The sequence below is a fragment of the Cyprinodon tularosa genome, unplaced genomic scaffold, assembly GCF_016077235.1.
Source record: "Cyprinodon tularosa strain WSP-4 unplaced genomic scaffold, ASM1607723v1 ctg204, whole genome shotgun sequence".
Classification (NCBI taxonomy): domain Eukaryota; kingdom Metazoa; phylum Chordata; class Actinopteri; order Cyprinodontiformes; family Cyprinodontidae; genus Cyprinodon; species Cyprinodon tularosa.
In genome coordinates, this window is record NW_024038751.1 from 354,426 (window position 1) to 376,610 (window position 22,185).

General features: G+C 41.3%; 2 protein-coding genes and 1 long non-coding RNA gene across 6 annotated transcripts in view; 1 reads left to right on the forward strand and 2 right to left on the reverse strand.

The window, feature by feature from the left end:
- The window catches only part of zbtb4 (zinc finger and BTB domain containing 4), a 29,477-nt gene extending 10,653 nt beyond the window's left edge, over positions 1–18,824 (reverse strand). Inside the window, exon 1 of one of the 4 annotated variants that reach the window (XM_038284962.1) lies at positions 18,604–18,824. The gene's annotated coding sequence lies outside the window, so the exon portion shown is untranslated. Of the gene's footprint in view, positions 1–9,572; positions 9,679–9,774; positions 9,946–15,234; positions 15,360–18,603 lie in introns of those variants that run through there. The other 3 variants (XM_038284963.1, XM_038284960.1, XM_038284961.1) reach the window with 3 other exon arrangements.
- LOC119783437 lies at positions 7,532–17,874 on the forward strand. Its single transcript, XR_005280792.1, has 3 exons — positions 7,532–7,666; positions 15,241–15,372; positions 17,820–17,874. It is a non-coding gene; the product is annotated as an uncharacterized LOC119783437 (long non-coding RNA).
- A 902-nt stretch (positions 18,825–19,726) lies between the features above and the next one.
- On the reverse strand, positions 19,727–21,743 carry LOC119783434. Its single transcript, XM_038284958.1, has 3 exons — positions 21,484–21,743; positions 21,030–21,312; positions 19,727–20,874 (listed from the first exon to the last, which is right to left on the reverse strand). Exons 1-3 carry the CDS (start codon positions 21,726–21,728, stop codon positions 20,215–20,217), a joined length of 1,188 nt encoding a protein of 395 aa, XP_038140886.1. The 5' UTR covers positions 21,729–21,743; the 3' UTR covers positions 19,727–20,214.
- Positions 21,744–22,185: the final 442 nt, after the last annotated feature.

A 22,185-nucleotide genomic window follows, 5' to 3' on the forward strand; every position in this document is an offset into this window, starting at 1 on the left:
AGGGTAAGAGAGGGAACAGACCGGAGGAAATGAAGCAGGAACAGTCGGACTCAGCGCGCACCATCAGACAGACTGGAGCCCGTGTAAACACTGACGCGAGCTGCACAAACATGCTTTGAACATACACTCTTGCATAGCGACTTTCCTAAAGTTCTCATATGCGTTGAACTTTTTCACATTTCCTAACATTAAAGCAACAGGTATATGTCATGTTGTGATCTCGAGCGACAGACCAATGCACAGCAGAGCATCATTATGAAATGAAGAGAAAATGCAAATGAAAATCCTGCCATTCTTCTGTTAAATCTGAAAATAAGGGGTTAACTTTCACACAACTCACTGACTTTGTAAACCCACTTTTTGCTGCTATGGAAGCTGCAAGTATTTGGAGGCGTGTCTCGACCAGCTGTGCAAAATGAGTCCCTGAAAACGTTTCCCTTTCCTCTTTGCAAAGCAGCTTACTCTCGGTCAGGTTTGATGAGGACAAGGGCAGAGATATTATTTGCCAAAACTATCTGTTTGCCTATAGTGCCTCCCCACCCTTCACCTTCCTACACGGGAAAACCTTATGGGTCATTTTGAAGTAAGCTTAGGATTTTCTGTGTAGTTGTCTTTTTTTTTTTTTCTCCGGGGGGTTGGGGTGGGGGGTCTAAAATTGGTGGATTTGGACCTTCTTATTGCAATGTTTGCTGAGGTCAATATTCCAAAATAAGATTTTAGGGTCAGAAGGGAGAAAATACAAAGAGTACAAGAAAAAAAGGTCAAACAACAACATGGAGAAGACGACAACAAGAAAAAGGGACATGAAGGGAAGGGAACAAGTAAAAAGACCGGTATAAAGTATATATATGTATAAAGGGAGAAAAATTAAGTGGAAAAATGTGGAATAGGAAGAGAGGGACAAAATGTTCATTAAATAATGCATGTGCATTCTGTTGGTTTGTCTGTATCTATGTAATTGAATTATTCTTTTGTGTGTTGTCCTCTTATTTCAGAGGGCCCCTATGCCTGCCTTCGCCTTGGGCACATAATTTCTTCAGAACGCCACTGGATGGAAGGGCTCTATGAATGGCTGCTTTTAAATTTTGTATATTCTTAATTGGATTTAGCTTTGGACTTTCTTGCAGGTGAAGATGCTTTGATGTCAATGTTTCCATTGATGTTTGGGATGAATACCATGCTGGAAGGTTAACCTTTACAGCTATCTAAAGAATTTTTCAGCTTCCAAGATGTTTTCTCATCCAGTATTGCCTTTTATTTATTTGCAAATGCTCATAAATTTTCCTGTTCCAACTGAAAAAAAAAAAAAAATTCCCAAAGCATGATGCTGCCATTACCACGTTTCCCTCTGCTTCTGCAAATCATACAATGTATCAAATAGGCAAAATACTCAATAATGTTTCTGTCTGACCAGATTACCTACTTTTACGTGCCTGTTGGGTGCTACATCTTGAAAAAGTCCTAGTGTCAAGATGCTGATTATGTTCTAGAACAGAGGTCTTCAAAAGCGGGTCCGCGACCCCTTGGGGGTCAAAGGAGGTACTGCATGGGGGTTGCAAATATTTTGGTTGATTAGACTTTTTTAATATTTCCCCCTGCAATTTCCCCTAATTGAAATGTCTTTAAATACACATTAACATGAATTCAACACACTGTAGTAAACAGATAAATGGAGGCAGAAGATGTCTCTCATTTATCAATGCACATATTCAGCGACACACAGGAGCTCTTTCAAGCTGGGCACCGTTTCATTCACAACACCTGTCCCATCAACCAGGAATCAGAATCAGAAATACTTTAATAATCCCAGGGAGAAATTACTTTCGTTACATTACTCCATCTGTAATGTGTGGGACTATAGGACCAGTTTGATATAACACAATTTCATACAATATATATAAGTAGGGGGTCCCCGCTCCATCTTGACATCAGTTTGGGGGTCCTTGGCCTAGAAAACATTGAAGACCCCGTTCTAGCAAAGTGATGCGGATAGGGCTTTTCATATTTAAGGAAAACAATTAGATAATTATTATCAAAGTGTTGAATAATAAGACCAGAACTGCCATTTTCTCAATACTGTGAAGTCCACTTTTTTGCCGTTGTACCGTTTGCTATCAAATCTTTAGATCATGGATTGATTCACTTGCAACTTTTCCATCAGTACGCAGTGTTCTTCAGTCTGTTTGTTTGTTTAGCATTAAATCTCTATTTAAAATCTAAATTTTACAGAAATGTTGCTATTATATTTTAATGTCATTCCCAACTGGCAAACAATATTTACCATTCATTTATTTCGGAACATATTTGGTTGCATAGAGCAGAAAACAAATGCACACAACAATTTTTGGGTTCTTCTATGAAATTTTAAAAGACATATCTAAACTTCTTTCCACCTCATCATTTATGCCTTTCCTAATCAAACAACAGGCTCTTTTGCAAAATGATATTCAAAGCCCAGAGGTGAATCCAAGTGCAGCTCGAGCTGCTACTGGTGGGCACTGAAACGATGTCAACAGGGACAAAGAAAAACAAAAGCATCTTTTGATATAATAAAGTAAATAAACCAGTTCATGTCTATTCAAGATCCGAGCCGAAAATAGAACAGACGGCCAATCCTGTTTGTTCAGGCCTTCTGCCACATTTTGCTGCTCCGTTTTGATACAGGCCTTTATTGTCACTCGCATTTGCTGTGCAATAGATGTCATGCAGGAAATCCCTTATGGCAAGTGCCAGCTTGCTACAAGTAGGCGGACACACTGCGAGACAGAGCTGATGCTAAAAATTTTACCATCTCATCTGATGCATGTTCCATGGACAGGAAAATGCGCACAACGCCCCCCTTTTATTCCCCTTTATCTTCTTGTGACGCACATAGCCCGGTAGAGGCAGAGGCTGCACGACACGCCGTCTCGCTCAGAGATGGAGCTTTGAGATCATGCGCGTATGCATAGAATTGTGTGGCAAACTATTTTTGAAAACTGCCTCATCTGTGAAAACAGGCAGGCACAGGCATCGGGGTGCATCCATCCGCTTATCCGCCTCACGGACAAAGCATAAATGCAACTATGAGAACTGAGAGGCAATCGACAAAAAAGAAACCAAAAAAACAACTACCCTGGCTCCAAACCTCAAATGCAGAAGGATGTTCTGCAAAAAAAACCCAAAACATTGGTCTGTTGGTCTATGTAGAGTGCATCAATTTAGGCTTGTGGTAATGCAGAACCGCAGAGTAGCTGCTAAGATTATGCAGGACAAATTAAAACCAAGACTCCTTGCACCGTACAAAACACATTCTGTTCATTATGACAGAGACCTAAAACTAACAGCTAGACAGCCTCACTTTTAGGATGATTTTAATTTTTTATTTTTTTGTCAAACAAATGAACTGACATTTAACCGAATGACAAAATGAATTTTTAACATAAAAAAACAAAAAACAACTGTTTATTTATATATAACAAATCCTGCTTTAATTTGGGGGTTAATTCAAAACAAACAGCTTATAACTCTACTGGAGGAAACTATCATTTAGACAGCCTGTCACCAGGAGCGCCATCTCTGAGCTTGCATAACAGAAGGCCGGACGACAGAGGAGCTTGGCTGCTACATCAAGTCGAGGCCTTGAACCAGACGTTGAGCAATCTGTTTATTCCTCGCTGAAACTCGTACTGGTGTCGACAGACAAATAGCAGTATTTCCTGCCCTTTTTCCCTTAAAAGAAACCATCTAAAGCTCAAACCACAAACAATAACTTTTTTTCTGACTTCAAAGATTTTGAACACAATGGTATGAATGCAGAAAAATAAAATGATTCCAAACAGTGAATAGGATAACAATAATTTGGAAAAGATGTCTGAATTTATTGCTGAGGTTAAAAAAAAAATAAATAGGGAAAAAAAAACAATGCTTTCAGTTGTTTTTTGAGGGGATGGGGATTGGTCTACATTCGATACTATTTTGTCCAGTGAGAGGTTCAGACTTGCAGAAGGAAAGTATGTCAACTTAGGGAAAGGGAAAAATGCTGCTTTCAAAATATCTTCCATTCATAAAAAATGTTGGACTGACGCAGGGGTAGAGCCTCAGTCCTTGACGCAGCCCTCCCAGATGACACTATCTTTGTATATTGTCTTTTTCAAGCTGGGGTATGAAAGAAACTTTTTTTCATTTAAAAAATGAAAGCACCGTTAATCAAAAATAAAGATATCCATCTGTCTGTCTTAACTTAGCTCATCAAGCAGCATCTTTTCACAATAGTCAGACAAGTTTAAAGAAACAGTAAGAAATAGACTAACAAGTCAGTGCAGCTTTTAAGGCCAATATATGAGGAATTAAAGTTTGAGTTTGAGCAGGATATTAATCAGCCCTCCTCCTCATTACATTTCACTGCAATGGTGTTGACTGCCATGACCTCTGTGACCCTTTGAATGTGAGTTTAACACAACATAATATGGAAAACCCATTCTGTGTGCCAGGAAACATTACATTCCCAGTATCCACCAAATCAGCTTTTCATGCAGTTTCCTGCAGCCATGAGCTAAAACACCTGCACTAGGATGCTTCTTTGCTTTCAGCCTTGCTGTCGATGACAAAACGGAATGAGCAGCATGAGATAATGCAGGTCTTCTGGAGCATTTTTCTGTCCAGAGCACAGTGCTCTGCTGACTGTGCCATCTTGCAGCATAACCCAATCCAAGGTCAAATTCTGCGAGGAAACCGTAAGCCGGGCATACACAGTATGATTTTCTTGCCCTTTTCGGGACAATTCTCCAGTCGTGTTAGAATTATTTTGATTGTACGTCCTGTGTTGTGAGGTATACAGGGGGTAACAAGGGCAGATTAGCGTCTCACAACCACCTCCCGATCAGGAATCGTAATGTTAGGGAAAATCGAACATGTTTGAAATTCAGTCGGCCGTCGTGAAATGTTCGTTGACAAATCCTGGCGTTGAAGCAGAGTTACGAGCCAATTTACCAGAACCTCCAGCACTGCGTATGTGCAAACAAGGTAGCTCTTCTTCTTCTTCCAGATTGAGGAGTCCGACGTGTGGTTTTTGGTTGTGCAGTATGAGCAGGTAGATTGCATCAGAGTCGCACAGTGTGAGAACATGCATCGTGAGCTGTGAACTTTTAAACCCTGCTGTTTCATCGTACAGTTTGAGTTGTAGCTGCGTGCAACGATTAAAAAAATTGCACAGTGTATGCCCGGCTTAAGTGAGCTCAATCTCATGGCATTGGCAACAGTGTGGGTTTTCACTAGGCCTTGAAATTAAGGCTTGCATTTGAGTTGCCAATCACTTCTTGTAAAATATTATTTTTATTCTTAAGAGCATGTTGTTCATGCTTCTTTGTCCTCATTCCTGCTTAATGCTAATAAAAGTAACAGGGCCGTATCTTCATCTGCCTGGCAGGTATAACTTGCCTTTAAACTGCAGTAAGAAAACCTAGAACTTCCCTTAGTCCCTGAGCAACAATCACAGTTAAGCTTGGGTACAATTTGGAGGTGTGGGTGCTTCTCTAAAGCTGGAAGATCTACTCCAGTAGGAAGTGCATACTATTTTTTTATGTGAAAGTGACATTATTGTGACACTTTATTCATGGGTATATGTGGTTAATGGATTGTTTATAGCAACTTTTTACGTATACCCTTTTGCTTCCAGCAATAGGAGTAAGGAGAGGCCATCCGGAATGCAGAGCAACACACTAACCTACAATGTTGGTTAGTTGGTTAGCAGGCGTGGTCCTCCTGTAAACTCTGTGAGGTACAGCTCACACTATCGGGCCCTTTTGAATGGATACACTGGCACTGCTGTTGGTTATGCTTCATTCAAGACCCCAGCATATGTTAATACTACGATAATAAACATACAACCATGGTATCCTTATGGGACTTCTATGTACACTTAAAACAGACAGGGAACTCTAACACACTTTATCACTCTTGAGGGGAACCCACTACACTCCTAATTTGCACCAGAAGACCTCTTCAAGAGCTTGCAAAGACCATCCAGGCACTGGCTCATTTAAAGCACTCTATCAGGTGTGAAACGGATCACATACATCTAAACCTTTTTTGTTTTTTCTTATCCAATTTGAGACTGCAGAACAGAAATAAAACAGAATTGTTTTCTATTTACTTCAGTTCAAGCTGTTTTCCAAATTTAAGTACGTAAAACCCTAACCCCACCTCTTCAAAACTAAGCTTATTAAAGTGATAGAGCCAAAAAAGAGACTGACCCCTGGTTTAGAAGACTGTCATGTGGTAAACACTATTTATAGCTGCATCCAATCCTCATTAATGCCACAATCATAGAAGTACTTATTTGTCTAAAGTCTACCGGTAATTTCTCACCGCTTTGCATTACAGCTAGATCTCATGTAGTTTTAAAGTGTCCATCTTTTCACCTGCAGATTGACTAAGGTCTACTAAATAATGACCTTGCTAAACTGCTTGTTAGAGGTCTCTGTTCGGACACCGAATTTTACTTTTATCCAGCCGACTGATGAGCATTTTAGGTTATGTGAGATCAAGGCAGTTGACTAAAGAAATGAAAGCCAGCATGTTGGGATTGCGCCCTTTCATCCTGAACCCTCTAAACCAGGTAACATCCTCGTCTAAACAAGACTGAAAGTATCCAGTAATGAGAACACGTCTGACACAAACAATCACCTGCTGTGAGCTGAATATGGAAAGAAATACAACTTCAGACGGTATCTGAGCTTGATTCTTTTGACAACAGCCAAACTGTGAACACACCTGAAATGTCAGTAAGTGTCTGTCTGGGTAGAGAAAGCTGCAGGGAAACGCTGCAGCAGGTCAGAGTATGTCTTTCTTTTCAACCTTGTTTTCACGGTTATTTCTGCTTTAAGATTTTTGAAGAGTTAAATTTTATCATGGATGAAACGTATGACGGTGTCATCTGGAGTGTGTGAGGTGTTAAGGAGAGTGTCTTGAATGTGCCAGTTGGGGAGGGCCTCTGTGTTTTTTGGTGAGTGGCGTTATGGTCAAGGGAGGAGCTGGATAGAGCAGCCAGAAGGACTCAACAATCGAGGCAGCAGTTGGTGTGTGAGACGAGGGGGTGGGGGGGGCACATTGTTAGCCGCAACAGCCACTGAACTCTGCGCAACCCCCGGCCAAGGGTGCGTGGTGAAGCCAGCCAGATGGGGCAGAGAGCAGGGAGGAGGTAAGGGGAAGTTGATGTGGCTCATGGAGTGGATGCAATGATTGAGGAAGCATGACTCGTTGGGGTGACGCCGAAAACACGTCCATCTCATCTTCAAAATGTTTGATTTCCTCAACTTTCACAGTCCTCAGCATAATCAGCCATGCCCTCACTTCATGTACCATCACACATGACCGCGTATTTAGAAGTGAACTCACCGAGCTCCGCTAGCTCCCATGAAAATCCTCATATTTGATCTCACCGCAACTCAATTTTGGGAGGCGTTTGGGACACTCTACAGGCGAAAGATGGATCCACTCCCATTAAAAGTGGCGCAACACTTGGGACCTATTTAAGGCACTTTCTTTCTAGAACATTTTCACACATCCAGTCTCCAGAAAGTGGTGTGAAGTCCCTGTGGGAGTCTGAATTTTAAAACAACAGAGATATGCCTCAGCAGAGATGCACCAATGAATTTATCCTTGGTCGACTATGATTGGTGAACTGGTAAGCTGTTTGTTTTTCTATGGATTTAATTATTCCTAACTAGCTCTCACTTAATTCTGAGAATATAAATGCTTTTACCAGCTTTGTGACCTCATCTGAACTTTGAAGGTTTCATTTAATTAAGATATTAGGAAAAGTTTAATTTGCCTTAATGTGTAAGTACTAAAGAAATCCTTCAATTCCTTCACTTTTTTATTGGATTTAAAACATTTACTTATATAAAAAGTCCTGAAACACATTTTGTTATTCTTTGTGTGTATTGAGTTGTAATCACCAAGAGCTGGAACTATTATGCCTGTTCTAAAAAAAAACTGGGAAAAAAATGTAATATACACATACATACTAAAAAAGTCAAAATGCTTTTTTTTTTTTTTTTCAAAACTTAGAACAAGTAACAGTAAGGGTTAAAAATGAAACTAAACTAAACCGACCTTTATGCTGCTTTTTTTAGTTTATTAAAAGTCAGATGAAGCTTAAGACCTGTATTTATGCAGAGACATTTTAGACGACAAGGTAATGAAAAGGGGGGGATCAATTTAGACATAAAACTGCAATTATCAACAAAAAAGGCTTTTTTTCATTAATTCAAAGGATTTCTATCTTTCTCAGTGATCCTAATGGAGATCAAACATGTTGTCTTTCATACTTTTACTTCCTTTTTATAGTGGAGCCCTCCTTGCCATCACCCTAATCTTTAGTCTGCTCCATCACGTTAATTGAAACTCCAAAACTAAGGGATTCATTTTAACATCAATCTGCAAAGTGGAGGAATAAAGTTGTGCTTCTCTGTATGCTTTGATGCATAAATGTGAATACTTTTGTAATTTACTCAACTCTATCAAGGAAGTAGTGACACATTTAATCTCTTTTATGTGACATATTTCTTAGGAGTAAAATCAGAATCAGCTCAAGAAGGGATAAGATGCTTGAACCTCACAGGAAATGGAAAAATTATATCATCGGGGGGGAAAAACTGATATACACCGTGGATTTTCAGACTTAGCAAAGCTTATGGTTGCAGTGATCGCCAGGAAATGCAGGAAAGTAAAGCAAAGCAAAGCGCTGCTGCAGCTTCCTGAACATTGCACATCATATTTAATAAGAAAAACTTTTAAAGCTGGTCAAAACTGCATCAAGGGCATTTTTTTAGCAGCTGTAAGACAGGTGTCTACATCGCTCTCAAATTAATAATCTTTCTAAAAGGGCTGTTTTGAAACTTCAAAAAAAGTTAGAAACAACTCTCCCTATTGGCTGACCTGTGACCCTCCACGCTCTGCAGCAGCATGCATCACATTTTCCATAGGTTGAGCACTGAGGCTTGACTTGGCATCCATGGAAACCTGGAATGTGGAGAAGCTGGCAGCAGATGCTGTGTTGTTTTGGAAAAGGAGGGTCTGGGCTGCAGCAGGGACATCAATGTGCCCTCTGCTGCTCCATGCAAGAGAAAACAAACCAGCGGAAAACACGAGGCTGGTCAAAATGGAGGACAGAACCGGACCCAGTCGGCTTAGCGGCTACGGTTATCTCTATTTCACATATAACTTCACATGGTGCTTCCAGACAGAGGTGGGAATCTGTTTTTTTAAAACCTGCCATCATATTTAATGCATCCTCTGGTGTTTACACCCCACAGACCCCCCACACAACCCCACCCACTTCTCCTCTCCCACCTTTGGTGAAACACAAACGCACGAGAGGATTTCGACAAATTAAAAGTTTCATCGCAGTCTGAAAAGGAGCCTTGAAAAAGAGCTGCGTGGTGCGTCAGCAGGGGAGTATGACGGAGACGAGGCCTGTTACTGGCATTACGCACGCACAAACCCACGGACGGAGCCAGCAGAGACGCACATACACGCTCCAACACACACACACACACTGCATAGACACGCACGAGTAAATTAAAAACCTTTTTCCTCTTCTTCATGCACAGAGCAGAGCCACCAGAACAGCAGCGGTGGAGTGAAGCAGAAAAAAAAGATAATAAAAAACAAAAAAAAAAAAAAAAAATATATATAAACAAACAACCAGGAAAACAAGCAATTTCAGCCTCTCCTCCTCTTATTCTCCATGTCTGTCTCTCAGGAAGGCGAGCATAGAGGAGAACCTACCTCGGAAAACCTCCTGCTGCATTTTTGCTGCGATGTGTTCTCTCCCTTACACTCTCTCTCCCTCTCTCTCCCCCCTTGGACTGTTAGTGCGCACGCCCGCTCACTGTGTGCGTGTTTGAGAGAGAGGGAGAGGCGGTGTGCACACACATACAGGCAGCAGTGTGTGATTCTCACACTCGAACTTGCTTGCTCTCCTTCACTCACTCCCATTTTTGCTTTTTTTTGGTCTTTTTTCTTCTCTCACACCAGTTCTCGACTCCTTAAAAAGAGGAGTTCTTACTGGTTTTGCTCTATTTTTCTAAAAAGAAAATATCAAGTGAATCCTCAACCCATATAAACACCCTCAACTGTCTCCCCACCTCCTCTGAATCCAATCTTTTTATTTGGAAGTGTTGTTCACTCTCTCCAAGACACACACACACACACACACACAGAGATACTTTATATACACAAAGCCCAGGGATAGGGAGAGGGAGGGAGAGGCAGACAGAGTGGGAGAGCAAGCAAGCAAGAGGACGCCATTTAAGCAGTTTGCTACGAGCACTGCAAGTCCCCAAAATGGCTGAAAACAAACAGGAACCACGCCAACTCTAAAAAACCTGGGCACCAAGGACGGACGGATGGAGGGACGGGAGGACGGAGAGGGGAGTGAGAGAGCAGTGAGCTGGAGGGACAGCGGGGAAGTGAGACAGTAGGAGAGCGCAAACTGGCCCGCAGTCACATGGTGGGAGAGAGAGCTGAAGCCAGTAAAGTTGAGGGGAAAATGGAGGTGATACAGGGCCGCCACTGCTGTCTAGCGCTGGGTTTCAATCAACTTTAGGGTACCTATTACCGTCACGTTACAATAGGAAGGTGGAAATCGATGTCGCAACGACATCCTGACTCTATACCCTGCTGGGATGGGGGTCAAACACCTTAAAAGGTAACTCAGGATAGTCAAAAACACAAACACTTTAGCTGTTTAGAATGCAATGAAGTCATGGGACAACCGTTGACAAGTCAGTCAGAAAATGGGAGGGGCTGACCGCCCTAAAGATGGTGTGAAACTGCAAGTAAGGATGTTTTAGATGAACACTTCTCACAGTCCCAGAACAGGGGTTGACGGTTTGAACGGCAGCAGATCTGTCGGAATCTGACAAAATGTTTATTTCGGGTAAATCTGGTGATCTTTGACTGACTGAGGACAATTCCTTTCTGCCACAGAAATCGACAGGTGTTCAGACAGACTACAGTTAAAAACAATCTCTGATTATTGCTGTCATTGGCGTTAAGGTTAAGTATCTGAACTTGTCTTAATGGGTTGGTCTTTGCGTTACAGTCTACATTTTTAGATATGCTTTAAAAAAAGGGGTTTGGTGTATTGTTGAACCCTGCTTTAAAGTGCTACTCATCGTTATCTCTATCTCTCTGCTGTGTCCCTTGGTCCGAATGACTTTCAAAGAACAGATGGGTTTATACTGAGATTAAACCGCACACCTGACTTACTAATTAAGGGGCACATGGTAGTTCTAGTTGTAGTTAGAGGTTTCAGAATAAAGGCAAATGAACACAAGCACACAACACCCAATTGAGGTTCTTATTTGTAGCAGGTTTTCCAACATTTGTATGATTTTTCTTCCACCTTACAGTGATATAGCATAATAAACGATAAGGACCATCATCTTTATTGGTCAGACCAGACCAGCAGTTGTTGTATCAGATTAAATTGTTGCTTTGCAATGATTGCCCTAACCTACTGGCAGGTTACAGTGAAAAAATTTTCAAATTACATTCAATCCATCAGAGGGAGAAACTAGCCCAGGTTGCAGAATTGGGGTCAAACAGGCTTCAGGCTCATGTCTTTCCTCAACACATGTGCTATTTTGCAGTCATGCATCCCAACAGAGAGCTGAACGTTATGTTTTCAAAGGCCTTAGAAGCCCGCTCCCACAACATATTTTACATCTCTATCAAAGCATTAGTAGCGGTATCTGGGGCAGCTGGTTTTGAAGTGTAAAATCAGTGGAATTCCCATTTCAAAGAGAGACAGGGGAAAAGTTGGACCTATGTGAACAGAAACTGAGGGCGCTCATTGACAGTCCATGCCCCCGGCTAAAAGGGTTCAAGTGTTGCCAGAGACAAAGCTGGCCAATTAAATGCTTTTAAAGTTACCTGGGGCCAGACTGGAACTACAGGGATACCATTAGTTTGGGGGTTTTTTTCAACGCTGCTACTCAAACACATCATCTGGGCTCTTAAAACCATTGATCGTCTCTAATTCGTATGTAGAGGGTACTGCCTTGAATCCAGTATGATCCCCTCAACCCCTGGAGGGTTACATTTTGTTTCTGCCCTGACAGGAGGAGGATGAAAAGTCCCGTTCCAGTGGAAGAAAGTCTGAGTCCTGTTTTGCTACATGACCATCATACTTCCCGCTGTCCCTCTGAGTGGTGACCGCCCGGTCTACACCGCCCCCCCCCTCCCTCTAGCTCCAACGCTCACACAAGCACACCAAGTGAACCTTGACGCCAGCAAACCAACCGCCCTCCCCTCCATGGCCTTTCCCTCTCTCCCTCTCTTTCATCACTCTATCTCAGCGTCTTTGTGCGCTGCCATACTTGTCTCCATGGGAACCGCTCCGGGACTGGGTGTTGTTCTTGTGACCTCTCTGGCTAACGGAGTTGGACAAACTTTTTTCCCCTCCTGCTACTTCCATCCTCTTTCGTGCACTCTTGCACGTCTTCAAAGTATGTCCAGCAGCGTGTGTTTGTGTGAGAACATGAAAACTGGATGTGAAGTTATAAAAAAAAAAAAAAAAGACAAAGGAAAGAGAGCCCTTCTGTATGAGACACAAACTGCCCGTTGGCAAAAAAAAACAATGTGTGTGTGCGAGCAAGGCAGTCACCCAGTGCACGCATGTGTTACGGCATTGTTCTGTGGCCACAGCCGGTCGCCAGCTTCGTACTGAGAGACACCCCCTGTCTTCCACATACGCCTATTCATGGCTGTTCGGCCGAACCTGATCCCAGCTTTTCATGCTGCGCCATAAAGCGAGCCATCTTGGTGTAGATTCTGAGCAAATTATCTCATCAACACTTCCTTGAACCAAAAAAAAAAAACGACTTTTAATGAGTGCTTGTTGATTTTAATTGACTTGAACAACTTCAAAAGAAGCACACAAGCATTACCAGTTGAATTATGCAGTTCTATTAGGCTTTGGGTGTTTTTTTTTTTGTTTTTTTTTGCCCAATGGTCTAACAGGTGGATGCTTATCCAAGCATCAAAGACATATATACTAGACGCGCAACCCAATATCAACTCTGCCTAACCCGCAATGGATAAGGTATCAACAATGGATGGATGTTTATTCGTATTAATACACCGAACAGCAGTAGCTGTATAGATTTTAAATACAAAAAAACCAAAAAACTACTAGAACGGGTCATTCATGGTAGGTTTATTTTTCTGTCTTACCTCACCTTTTACAACTTCTCATCAAGTGGAATTATTTTGATTACGATGGTTGGATAAATTATAGGTTGCAGGTTTAAATTTTTACCAGACGAAGCCTTTGCTTTTCATAGCAACATCTACAGTTGATTTCTGTGTTCACTGGAGGGGAAAAGCAGGGACAGATAGGGAGAGTTAAGTTTAGCTTTGAGACTGTTCATCTTACATCCCTGGTTGTCCCTTGCATTGATTGTAGGGTATTTTCAATGTTTATCAAAAAGACAAGTACAAATCAGGTTATTATGTAAAATCCAACATCATTCAGATGCCTTAAAGTTCTATTGGGATTCTTGAACTTTAAATAAACTTTGTGACAAACTTTTCTAGCCTGACAGAGTTAAGCTAAGGTTGGCGCTCAGCCCCAGTTTTTTAATTGTGATGTTTTGTTTGTTTGTTTTTTGTATAAAATCTACTGGAAGCCATCCCCCCAAATTTTTACATGAGTCGGTTTCCATGGAGACTGAACATCAACGGATTGACGGACATTACTGCTGACCGAAGAGCTATGATGATGTTTTTTTAAATCAAATGAAGCTTAAGCTTAAATAAAATCTGGAAAATTTATCAGCTTCACCTGAACCACCTGCAAAGTCCATCGTTCATCTCCAGCCCAGTAACTTCGGGGCCGCTTATTCAAGCATACCTTGATTCTCAGCATCAGTCTTCTGCCAGAGCCAGTGCCCGAAATAACTTATGTTGTTTATGTCTTTATCTGCTTCTGTCTCCTCAAACCCAATTGGCCTTGGTAGATGGCCGCTTACACTGGTTCTGCTAGAGGTTTCTTCCCGTTTAAAGGGAGTTTTCCTCTCCACTGTCGCTACAAGCATGCTCAGTGTGAAGGATTCAAGAGAGTCAACGAGTTCTCCCGAAAAGCTGATTTTTTTATCTTTATAAATACATCTAATATTTTCCTTTTTTCTTTTTCTTTTCAGCTTTTCTCTATGGGAGTCTCTCCAGGTTGAACTTCTTGTTGCGCTTTGGCATAGAAAAATGAGCAATGTGCTGTATCCCTCCGTCTAATAGTAATCTTATCTTCTTATATCTGAACAAATGTATTTATTTTGTTAACATTTCCTTGATTTTATAATTTTAAAATTAAAAGCTTGCTTTGTATCCTATCACATCTATTTCACTTTATTATGTTAGGGAAGGGTTATTGTAGGGTCATTATGTATTTCATTTCATTTTACTTTTAATGCGGGTATTTTATGTGGGTAGCAAAGTTTACAAAGTTAGGACACTATAAAATAATTTTTTGGTTTGAATATTAGCATTTTGTTTTAACATGTTCCCTGCGACAGACTGGCGACAACTGGAGGTAGGCACCAGCACCCTTTGCAACTCCGCTTGGGATAAGCGTGACGGAAAATGGATGGATGTTCACCAATTATACGTAGAAATATAACAATGTTGCAATGCAAAAAAATCTGAGAAGTGCCTATAAAAGGTCTGATGATGTTTGAAGAAGACGATATGTTTGCAGGTTTACCAAGTCCAACTGTCAATTGTTTTCTCCAAAAACAACAAGGCAGCACTGAATTTGCATTTAAATAAAACAGAAACAAATTTTGTCAGGCTGAAGTGAAATCTTCATGGATGTCTAATGTGTGAAAGAACTACGTTTTAAGCATGAGGTTCATTGACATTTGCACATAAACCGAGACTCCATCTGGTGTGCTCAATAATGCTGTGATTCAGGCCTGAAATCTGGCCTGCACTGATCACCAAACTTGGCTTCGTGCTTCCGGGAACAACAGCTGCATGAGTCAGATGTCTTGCATTAGATGAAGTTCACCTTCTAAGTCAGTTTCACTAAATGAACAGGCACACCTGCAGTTAGACTGTGCTGTTAAAGTGCAAAAAAAAAAAGCCTATGTCTGATAAATCTGATGCTTCACTAGAGGTGGAAAAATATAAGCTGCAGCAAAGGAACCATTAGAAAAATTGCATAAATATTGTATTTCTTCTTACTTTCAGGTTGTGTCCTTCCTTTCATGGATAGTTGCGTGAAGAAATCCAGAGGCATAGCTAAATGTTGATAAACATCGCCAGTCATCAGAAGGAAAGGATGACTAACCTACACGCCAGCTGACTTGGCTTGAGATCAAGGTGGGGTTGCAAACAACGCTTGAGTTCAGATATCACCGGCTTCTTAAAGAGGAAGCTGTGGCTTTACAAAGCAGCCAACTCTGCCTCTGCACACAGGAACACAGGCACAGAGACGCAGCTATTTTTTTTATACCATTACAAAAACAGCATCAGGGTTGTTTACTTTTGGAGTTCCACATGAAACTAAAATAAAGTGGTGTTTAATCCCACAGCATTGTCTTACAGACACAGAGGTGGTGTATAGAAGGAAACCAACTCTCAGCAGACAGTGGGAGAGATGAGCGTGCTGGAGCATGCCTTCTACTAATACTTCTCTGTTTACAGAGGCGTATATCAGGGCTGCAGCATAACCAGACAATCTGTGCAACCGATCCATCAGGGAGGACTCTCAATGCAGAATCAAGATTTCAAATAATATAGTTATAGGTAAAGTGTTTTCATTACCTGCTACATAGTTTTAACCAAAGCATAGGAGAAACTTCTGATTCCACTATGGGTCTGGAAATATTTTTATGTTACAGATTTATTTAAAGTTGAGTAACTTTAATGTTCTGTAAGAGTTGCTATTTAAAAGTCAGCAACTCATTCACAGATTGTAATAGTAAGATTAATCTATACATCTTAGATTACATCATTTGATTAAAACCATCTGGATTTTAACTGCATGTATAAAACCAATAAACATTTTTTTCTGGAGACATTTACTGTAAAATTAATAATTATTTCCAGTTTAAAAGCATAATTTTACACCGAAAGAAAATCAGTCATTTAATGATAGTGCATTTACGCACATGTTAACCATTAGTGCATTTATGGGCACCCCCACTGTTTTTGTTGTGTGTCATTTTACCAATACAACACCAGTTGTTCTTAAGCTCTACCATCTCTCAAAGTTGGAATGAACCTAAAGAGGGATCAGCCTCTCCAGATCATCCAGTCAAAATCCATCTGGCATGTTCTCTCATACTTTCGCTCTTAGACTATTATTCTGCTGGAAGACTGAAATACATCTTTCTGTTCTCTGTCAGAGTCCATCAGTTGGTTTTATTAAATAAAAAAAATCCTGCTATTTCAAACAGTTCATAATTTTATGCACAATAAAATGGTCGACAAGGCCTTTAAAAGAGAAGTTTATCTTTTACTTGTTTTCTTCTCCTCTCATCCTCCACACAGTGGTTGGTGACAACATAAAACAGGGCCCTCATCCAGCCTACAGGCCGGTAGCTAAACGAATTGCCCTCTGTTCCTTATATTATACTTATACCCAGGAAGACAGTAAAGGATTACTGAGTAAAGAATCCTGGATGCTAAACTTTAAAATAAAGTACTAATTATGAAAATGCTTTTCTTTTTAAAGGAGCCAATATTAGTGACACAAGTGATTTTGTTCAACACGATTATTTCCTAATGCTAACCAGATGTTTTTAAAGTTTCAAGTGTCATATAAACAAAAGTTTGAATTACTTTCTTTATCACAAACAAAAAGAGAGGCATTAAGGGAAGTCAGTCAATTGAATTCAGAATAGAATTTAAAATCCTCTTTTTCACAAAAAACCTAAATGGTCAAGCTCCATCTTATATCAGAGATACGATTGTTCCTTAAGGCTCTAACAGAGCACTTCACTCTCAATCTGCAGGTTTACTAGTGGTTCCTAGAATTTCTAAAAATAGAATGGGAGGCAGATGGTGCACCTCTCCATAATTTTATGTGACAGACAGGAGGCATCTGATTGGTCAAATCTGCATCCGCTCTACACTATGCGTATTTTCTGTTTGGTACCTTACAGGCTTGTTTTGTTTGTATGACCGCCATTGTGGAAAACGTCTCGTGAAGATGGACTAGCGAGGTGTGCGAGAACGCTGGGACCCTTTTTCCACCTGGTTCCCCGCTCTTTTTCGCCCTCATGTCCCTCCGTTGTCGCACAAACTTGCCCCTTGCGTTTTTTTCACTTCCTCACTGCCTCGACCATATCTAGACCTCAGCTAGTTCCTGACTGTCCCTCTTGCGTTGTTGCGCAGAATAACATAGTACAGACCACGGTTCAAAACTGGGCAGAAATCAAAAATACCTGCGTCATAGCTGCGGCAAGCTCACTGCGACACACTGCTGTGGTAGTGTAACTGGCCCTTTATCTTGAGCTGTCTCTATGGTTATGCTGCTATAGGCTAAGACTGCTGGAGGACATAGGAGCCTCTTTTTCATCATTCTGCTTCATTCTATCTATTCTCCCACTCTACAGTATTTGTTAGTTCAATCTCTAATGTTATGCTCTCTCTGATTTTTCTCATAGTAGCTTCGCCTCATCTGTTCCTGTTTGGCTGCAACACCATCCTGGAGAGAAATATCAGCTGTGCTGCTGCCATCAACACCTTTGTTTATAGATGTTTTTCAGTGTATTCCTGTTTCTCTGACTGTGACTGGCTTGATGTGCTTTCTTCATCCTCAGACATGGGAGCTGGCTCGGAGCTCGTCTGCCTGGCTGTGTGTTTCCTGGACAGGGCCGCCTTTTACTGTAGCCTTTTGTATCTCTGCTTCTTACTGGATGTCTGCTTCTGTCTGATTAAACCCCAGTCGGCCTCAGCAGATGGCCGCTCACTCTGAATCTGGTTCTGCTGGAGGTTTTTTCCTGTTAAAATAGAGTTTTTCCTCTCCACTGTCGCTACAAGCATGCTAAGTGAGAGGGATTGCCTTCGAGTCCATGAGTCGATGCAATCAACTAGTTTTCCCTAGATATAAATGTTTGAATCAATTCGACTGTATGATCTGGTGAACTGTAAAGAGCCTTGAGATAACATGTGTTGTGAATTGGCGCTATATAAATAAACTGAATTGAATTAGTCCTACTGTATAAGATCCCTTTTTTAAAATGTGATTAATTTTAAAACCAAACCCTACTCTAAAAGATTCCTCAAGGTAACAATTAATCAGTTCAATTAAGTTTGGATTAAAGAGATACAGAAGTCTTTTCAACCCCTTTCTGGAAACTGATTGGAAAAATCATACGCCTTCTTCATTCTAATGTGAAAAGATTGCTGATTGAACCCACATCCTTCCCTTCCTGAAAGATAACAGTGAAGGATGGAAACCTGCATTTTTATCTGGATGATTTAATTCGCTTAAAACTGTCCTGAACAGATTTCAAAGGCCTCAGGAAAACACACAAAAAAGGGTTTCACCCAGTCACCTGATGAGTGCTGTTAGAGCGTCACATACAGCTATTCTAGACTTGCCTGATTATACCACGGTAGGCGGATCCATCAACGTATCAAGTGACACACAGGGAGTTTTATCCACCGGAGGCTGATAGGCCCACTTTCAGGTCGCTTGAGTCGGCGCTCTGAACTGCAACAAGCATGTTTGTCTGCAGCTGCTGAGCCTCACAAACCAACCTTGGATAGAGAGGAGATAAATATGTGAGGAGCGGGATTCAGGCGGGTGTATGGGAGAGTAGGTTCAGTCTTGAAGCAGTCTGGCATGCAGTGAGCCGCTGGCAACAGGAAAAAAAACAGGCAGAGGGGAAAAGGACAGGAAGGTTTTCGTGTGCGGATGTTGCCAAAGGAGACTAGAAAGGATAGGTGGAAAATTATCTGGGAGGGGAGCGGTTGATATGGTGTGAGGGAAGGAGAGTGGGGGACTGGTTTTTCCACTGACACACAGAGAGAGAGGGTATGGTTAAATCAAATTAATTAGCTCCATCTCTAGGCAGCTACTCAGGCATGCTTTGCTGGCAGGGGTGACGGTTGGAAAGAGAGGAGGACTGTAGGCATGGGAGCAAAGGAGAAAGCCTCATAGGACACGGTGGAGGGCTGACAACCCTGCTGTGTTCTATGTGCACCATTCAGGACAGACAGGGAGCTCTGTGAGGGGAGGGGCGCGTCATTCTCTGATAAGCTTGAGGGCTTGTTTTGCTGGAGCTGCGTAGTCATAAGGAGGAGGAGGAGGAAGTGCCTGCGTGTTGGCTGGTGTACTTTGAGGTGATGCTACTTCCTGTTTCTAGACAGCCTGCAAGTCTGACGGCACTGTAAACAAGCCGCGCTCTTTAAATAGCACTCCAGTGACAGTGGCACACAAAGGGACTGATGGTTAGGATAGCTGTCACATCCAAAGTAAAATCACAAACTGGTGAAACTTAATGCATTATAAAATAAAACCACCAGACCAGAGTGAAGCACAAGAGATGGCATGCTAGGAAAAAAACAAAAACATGCAGTGGTGGTTCTAGATCAGATTTACCACAGGGGGGCCAGGATGTGCATTTGGGGAAAGAGCCACCAGAGACATTTCTGAGGTTTACCTGCAAAAATAAAAGACAAGATGAACCTGACGTTTACAGTTTTTCTGGATTGTTTACACACATTTCTGAAAACATGCCTCGTATTCTCAGAACTCTACACACAAATCCAACAAACACACACACAATGGGCAAAACCCTTCAATTCTCCTGCAAAATGAAACTTTACATTCAAAACAGTTTTATCTCTTCACAAAAGGCCATTTTGTGTTCAGATGACACACACAAACTATCATATGAACAGACAATTAAAAAAAGCATTTAAACACTGATGTGCTCAGTGTAAAACACCATTCTCCATTCATCATAATGACTTTTTGTTCAGTGTTACACTTACTACAGACATTAAATACATAAGTGCGTTGTAAAATATTTTAGAATATTGTTTTTATACTCAGAACACACAAATATACTGTAACAAACATGTTTTATTTTTCCCACAAAACAATGTACACAGTGTACATCCCAACTGACACAAAGTTGCACATACAGTGCAGAAGATTTTACTGTATACAGTTACAGTAATAATAAAAAAACAAAACAAAATAAACTATGCTGCATCCTCTCTTCTGTTTCGGTCTGGCCACAGCACCTCATCTACATCACAAGCAATGTTTTCCCTGGCCAAGCAGCGGGGGAAATATCGCCTAGCATGGCGAATCCAGCCATGAAAAGCATCAACTGCTATATCTCCACATGCGTCTTCCATAGCTTGGAAAAGGGGTATACGCGTTTCTGAATTTAGGTCGTACACTTTCCATCTCCAGGCAGAAAAAAATTCCTCAATAGGATTGAGGAATGGAGAATATGGAGGGAGATAAACAACTGAAAAGCGTGGGTGGTCAGTGAACCAGTTATGAACCAGAGCAGCCCGGTGGAAGCTTACGTTGTCCCAAATGACAACGTACCTGAGCTGCTCTGGGCCGTCTATCTGATCTGGTGGAATGAGTGTGTTGTGTAGGGTGTCCAGGAATGTGATCAGATGGGCAGTGTTGTAGGGGCCAAGGGTAGCATGGTGATGGATGATGCCATGGTCGGTCATCGCTGCACACATTGTGATGTTCCCTCCGCGCTGGCCAGGGACTTCAACAATGGCACGCTGGCCGATTATATTCCTTCCCCTCCTTCGTCTTTTTGTGAGGTTGAATCCAACCTCATCAATGAAGAAGAACTGGTGCTCCACTGCATCCACCTCCAGCTCAAGGACTCTCTGAAACACACATGACAATATCAGAAGTAGACATGGAGCGGTCTCTATTGTGAAGCACAATCATTATGATTACAATATAATAGAAAGAAATATGTATGATTTATACAATGTTGACAGTATGCATCAAAGGTGGGAATGTACTGTATAGGACGTACTTGCACATAGTTATATCGCAATTCTTTGACCCTTTCTGAATTGCGCTCAAATGGCACCCTGTAGACCTGCTTCATCCTCAGTTTATTTCTGTGCAAGACACGGTCCAGCGTTGATAAACTTACCCTATCAATATTTTGAAATATCTCATTGTTTTCTATTATTTTTCTTTGTATTTGCCGTAAGGTAATGGCATTATTTTCAAGAACCATGTTCATGATCTCTGTTTCCTGTTCAGGAGACAGAAGACGGCCCCGTCCACCTCTTGTTGGTAATCTTTCAGTTCTGCAATACAAAGAGTGCAATACTGTAAATACTGTGTAGGAATACATTTCCCAAATACTCGAAACACAATGTCCTACAGAACAGTCCACAGGTAATACTGTACTACTGTACTCATTGAGTACTGTATTGATATGCAGTACTGCAGTTTTGTAGTGAGAGTAGATTTCTTACCTATTCTCATTGCGGAAAGTCCGGATGATGGATGCTACAGTGTACCTGCTCAAATTTGGCTGTACTCTTTGCCCAGCCTCCCTCATTGTTAGGCCATGGTTGACCACATGGTCAACCAAAGTTGCTCGGATCTCATCAGAAATGATTGTCCTTGGCCTTCCTCGTCCTCGTCCTCCCCATCGTCCTCCTCTTACTCTCACTCCTCTGGCTCTGGCTCTGCCTCTGTTTACAACATTGGCCTCCATTGCTCCAAAACAGAAGAGCTCACCTGTTGCCCTTCTATGCTAAAGCTCTGATTGCTGAGTGGAAACATGTGTGTTAGGTGTTTGCCCATGTGAGGAGTCAGTGTGCATAGTAGGGAAATTAACTTTAGAGTTTTGAATAACAGTGTGTTCCTTGTGAAAACAAAAGATTTTCTTCATGACAATTGTGTGTAGAGTTTTGGAAAAAGTGTGTTTTAGAACTGCAATTTGAGTGTAAAGCAGGAATTGTGCTTGTAGTTTAGCAGAATTGGTTCAGGGGGTTGGTGCATGAGTTACATTTTGTGGTCATTGTGTTTCAAGTACCAATATTTGTGTGTAAACAATCGAGAAAAACTGTAATACAGAAGAGGATTACGGCCGCTGGACAAAAAAAATCAAAAATGACTTTACAGTAATCTTAGAATTCTGACTAATTCTTATTTTATTATCATAGAATTAT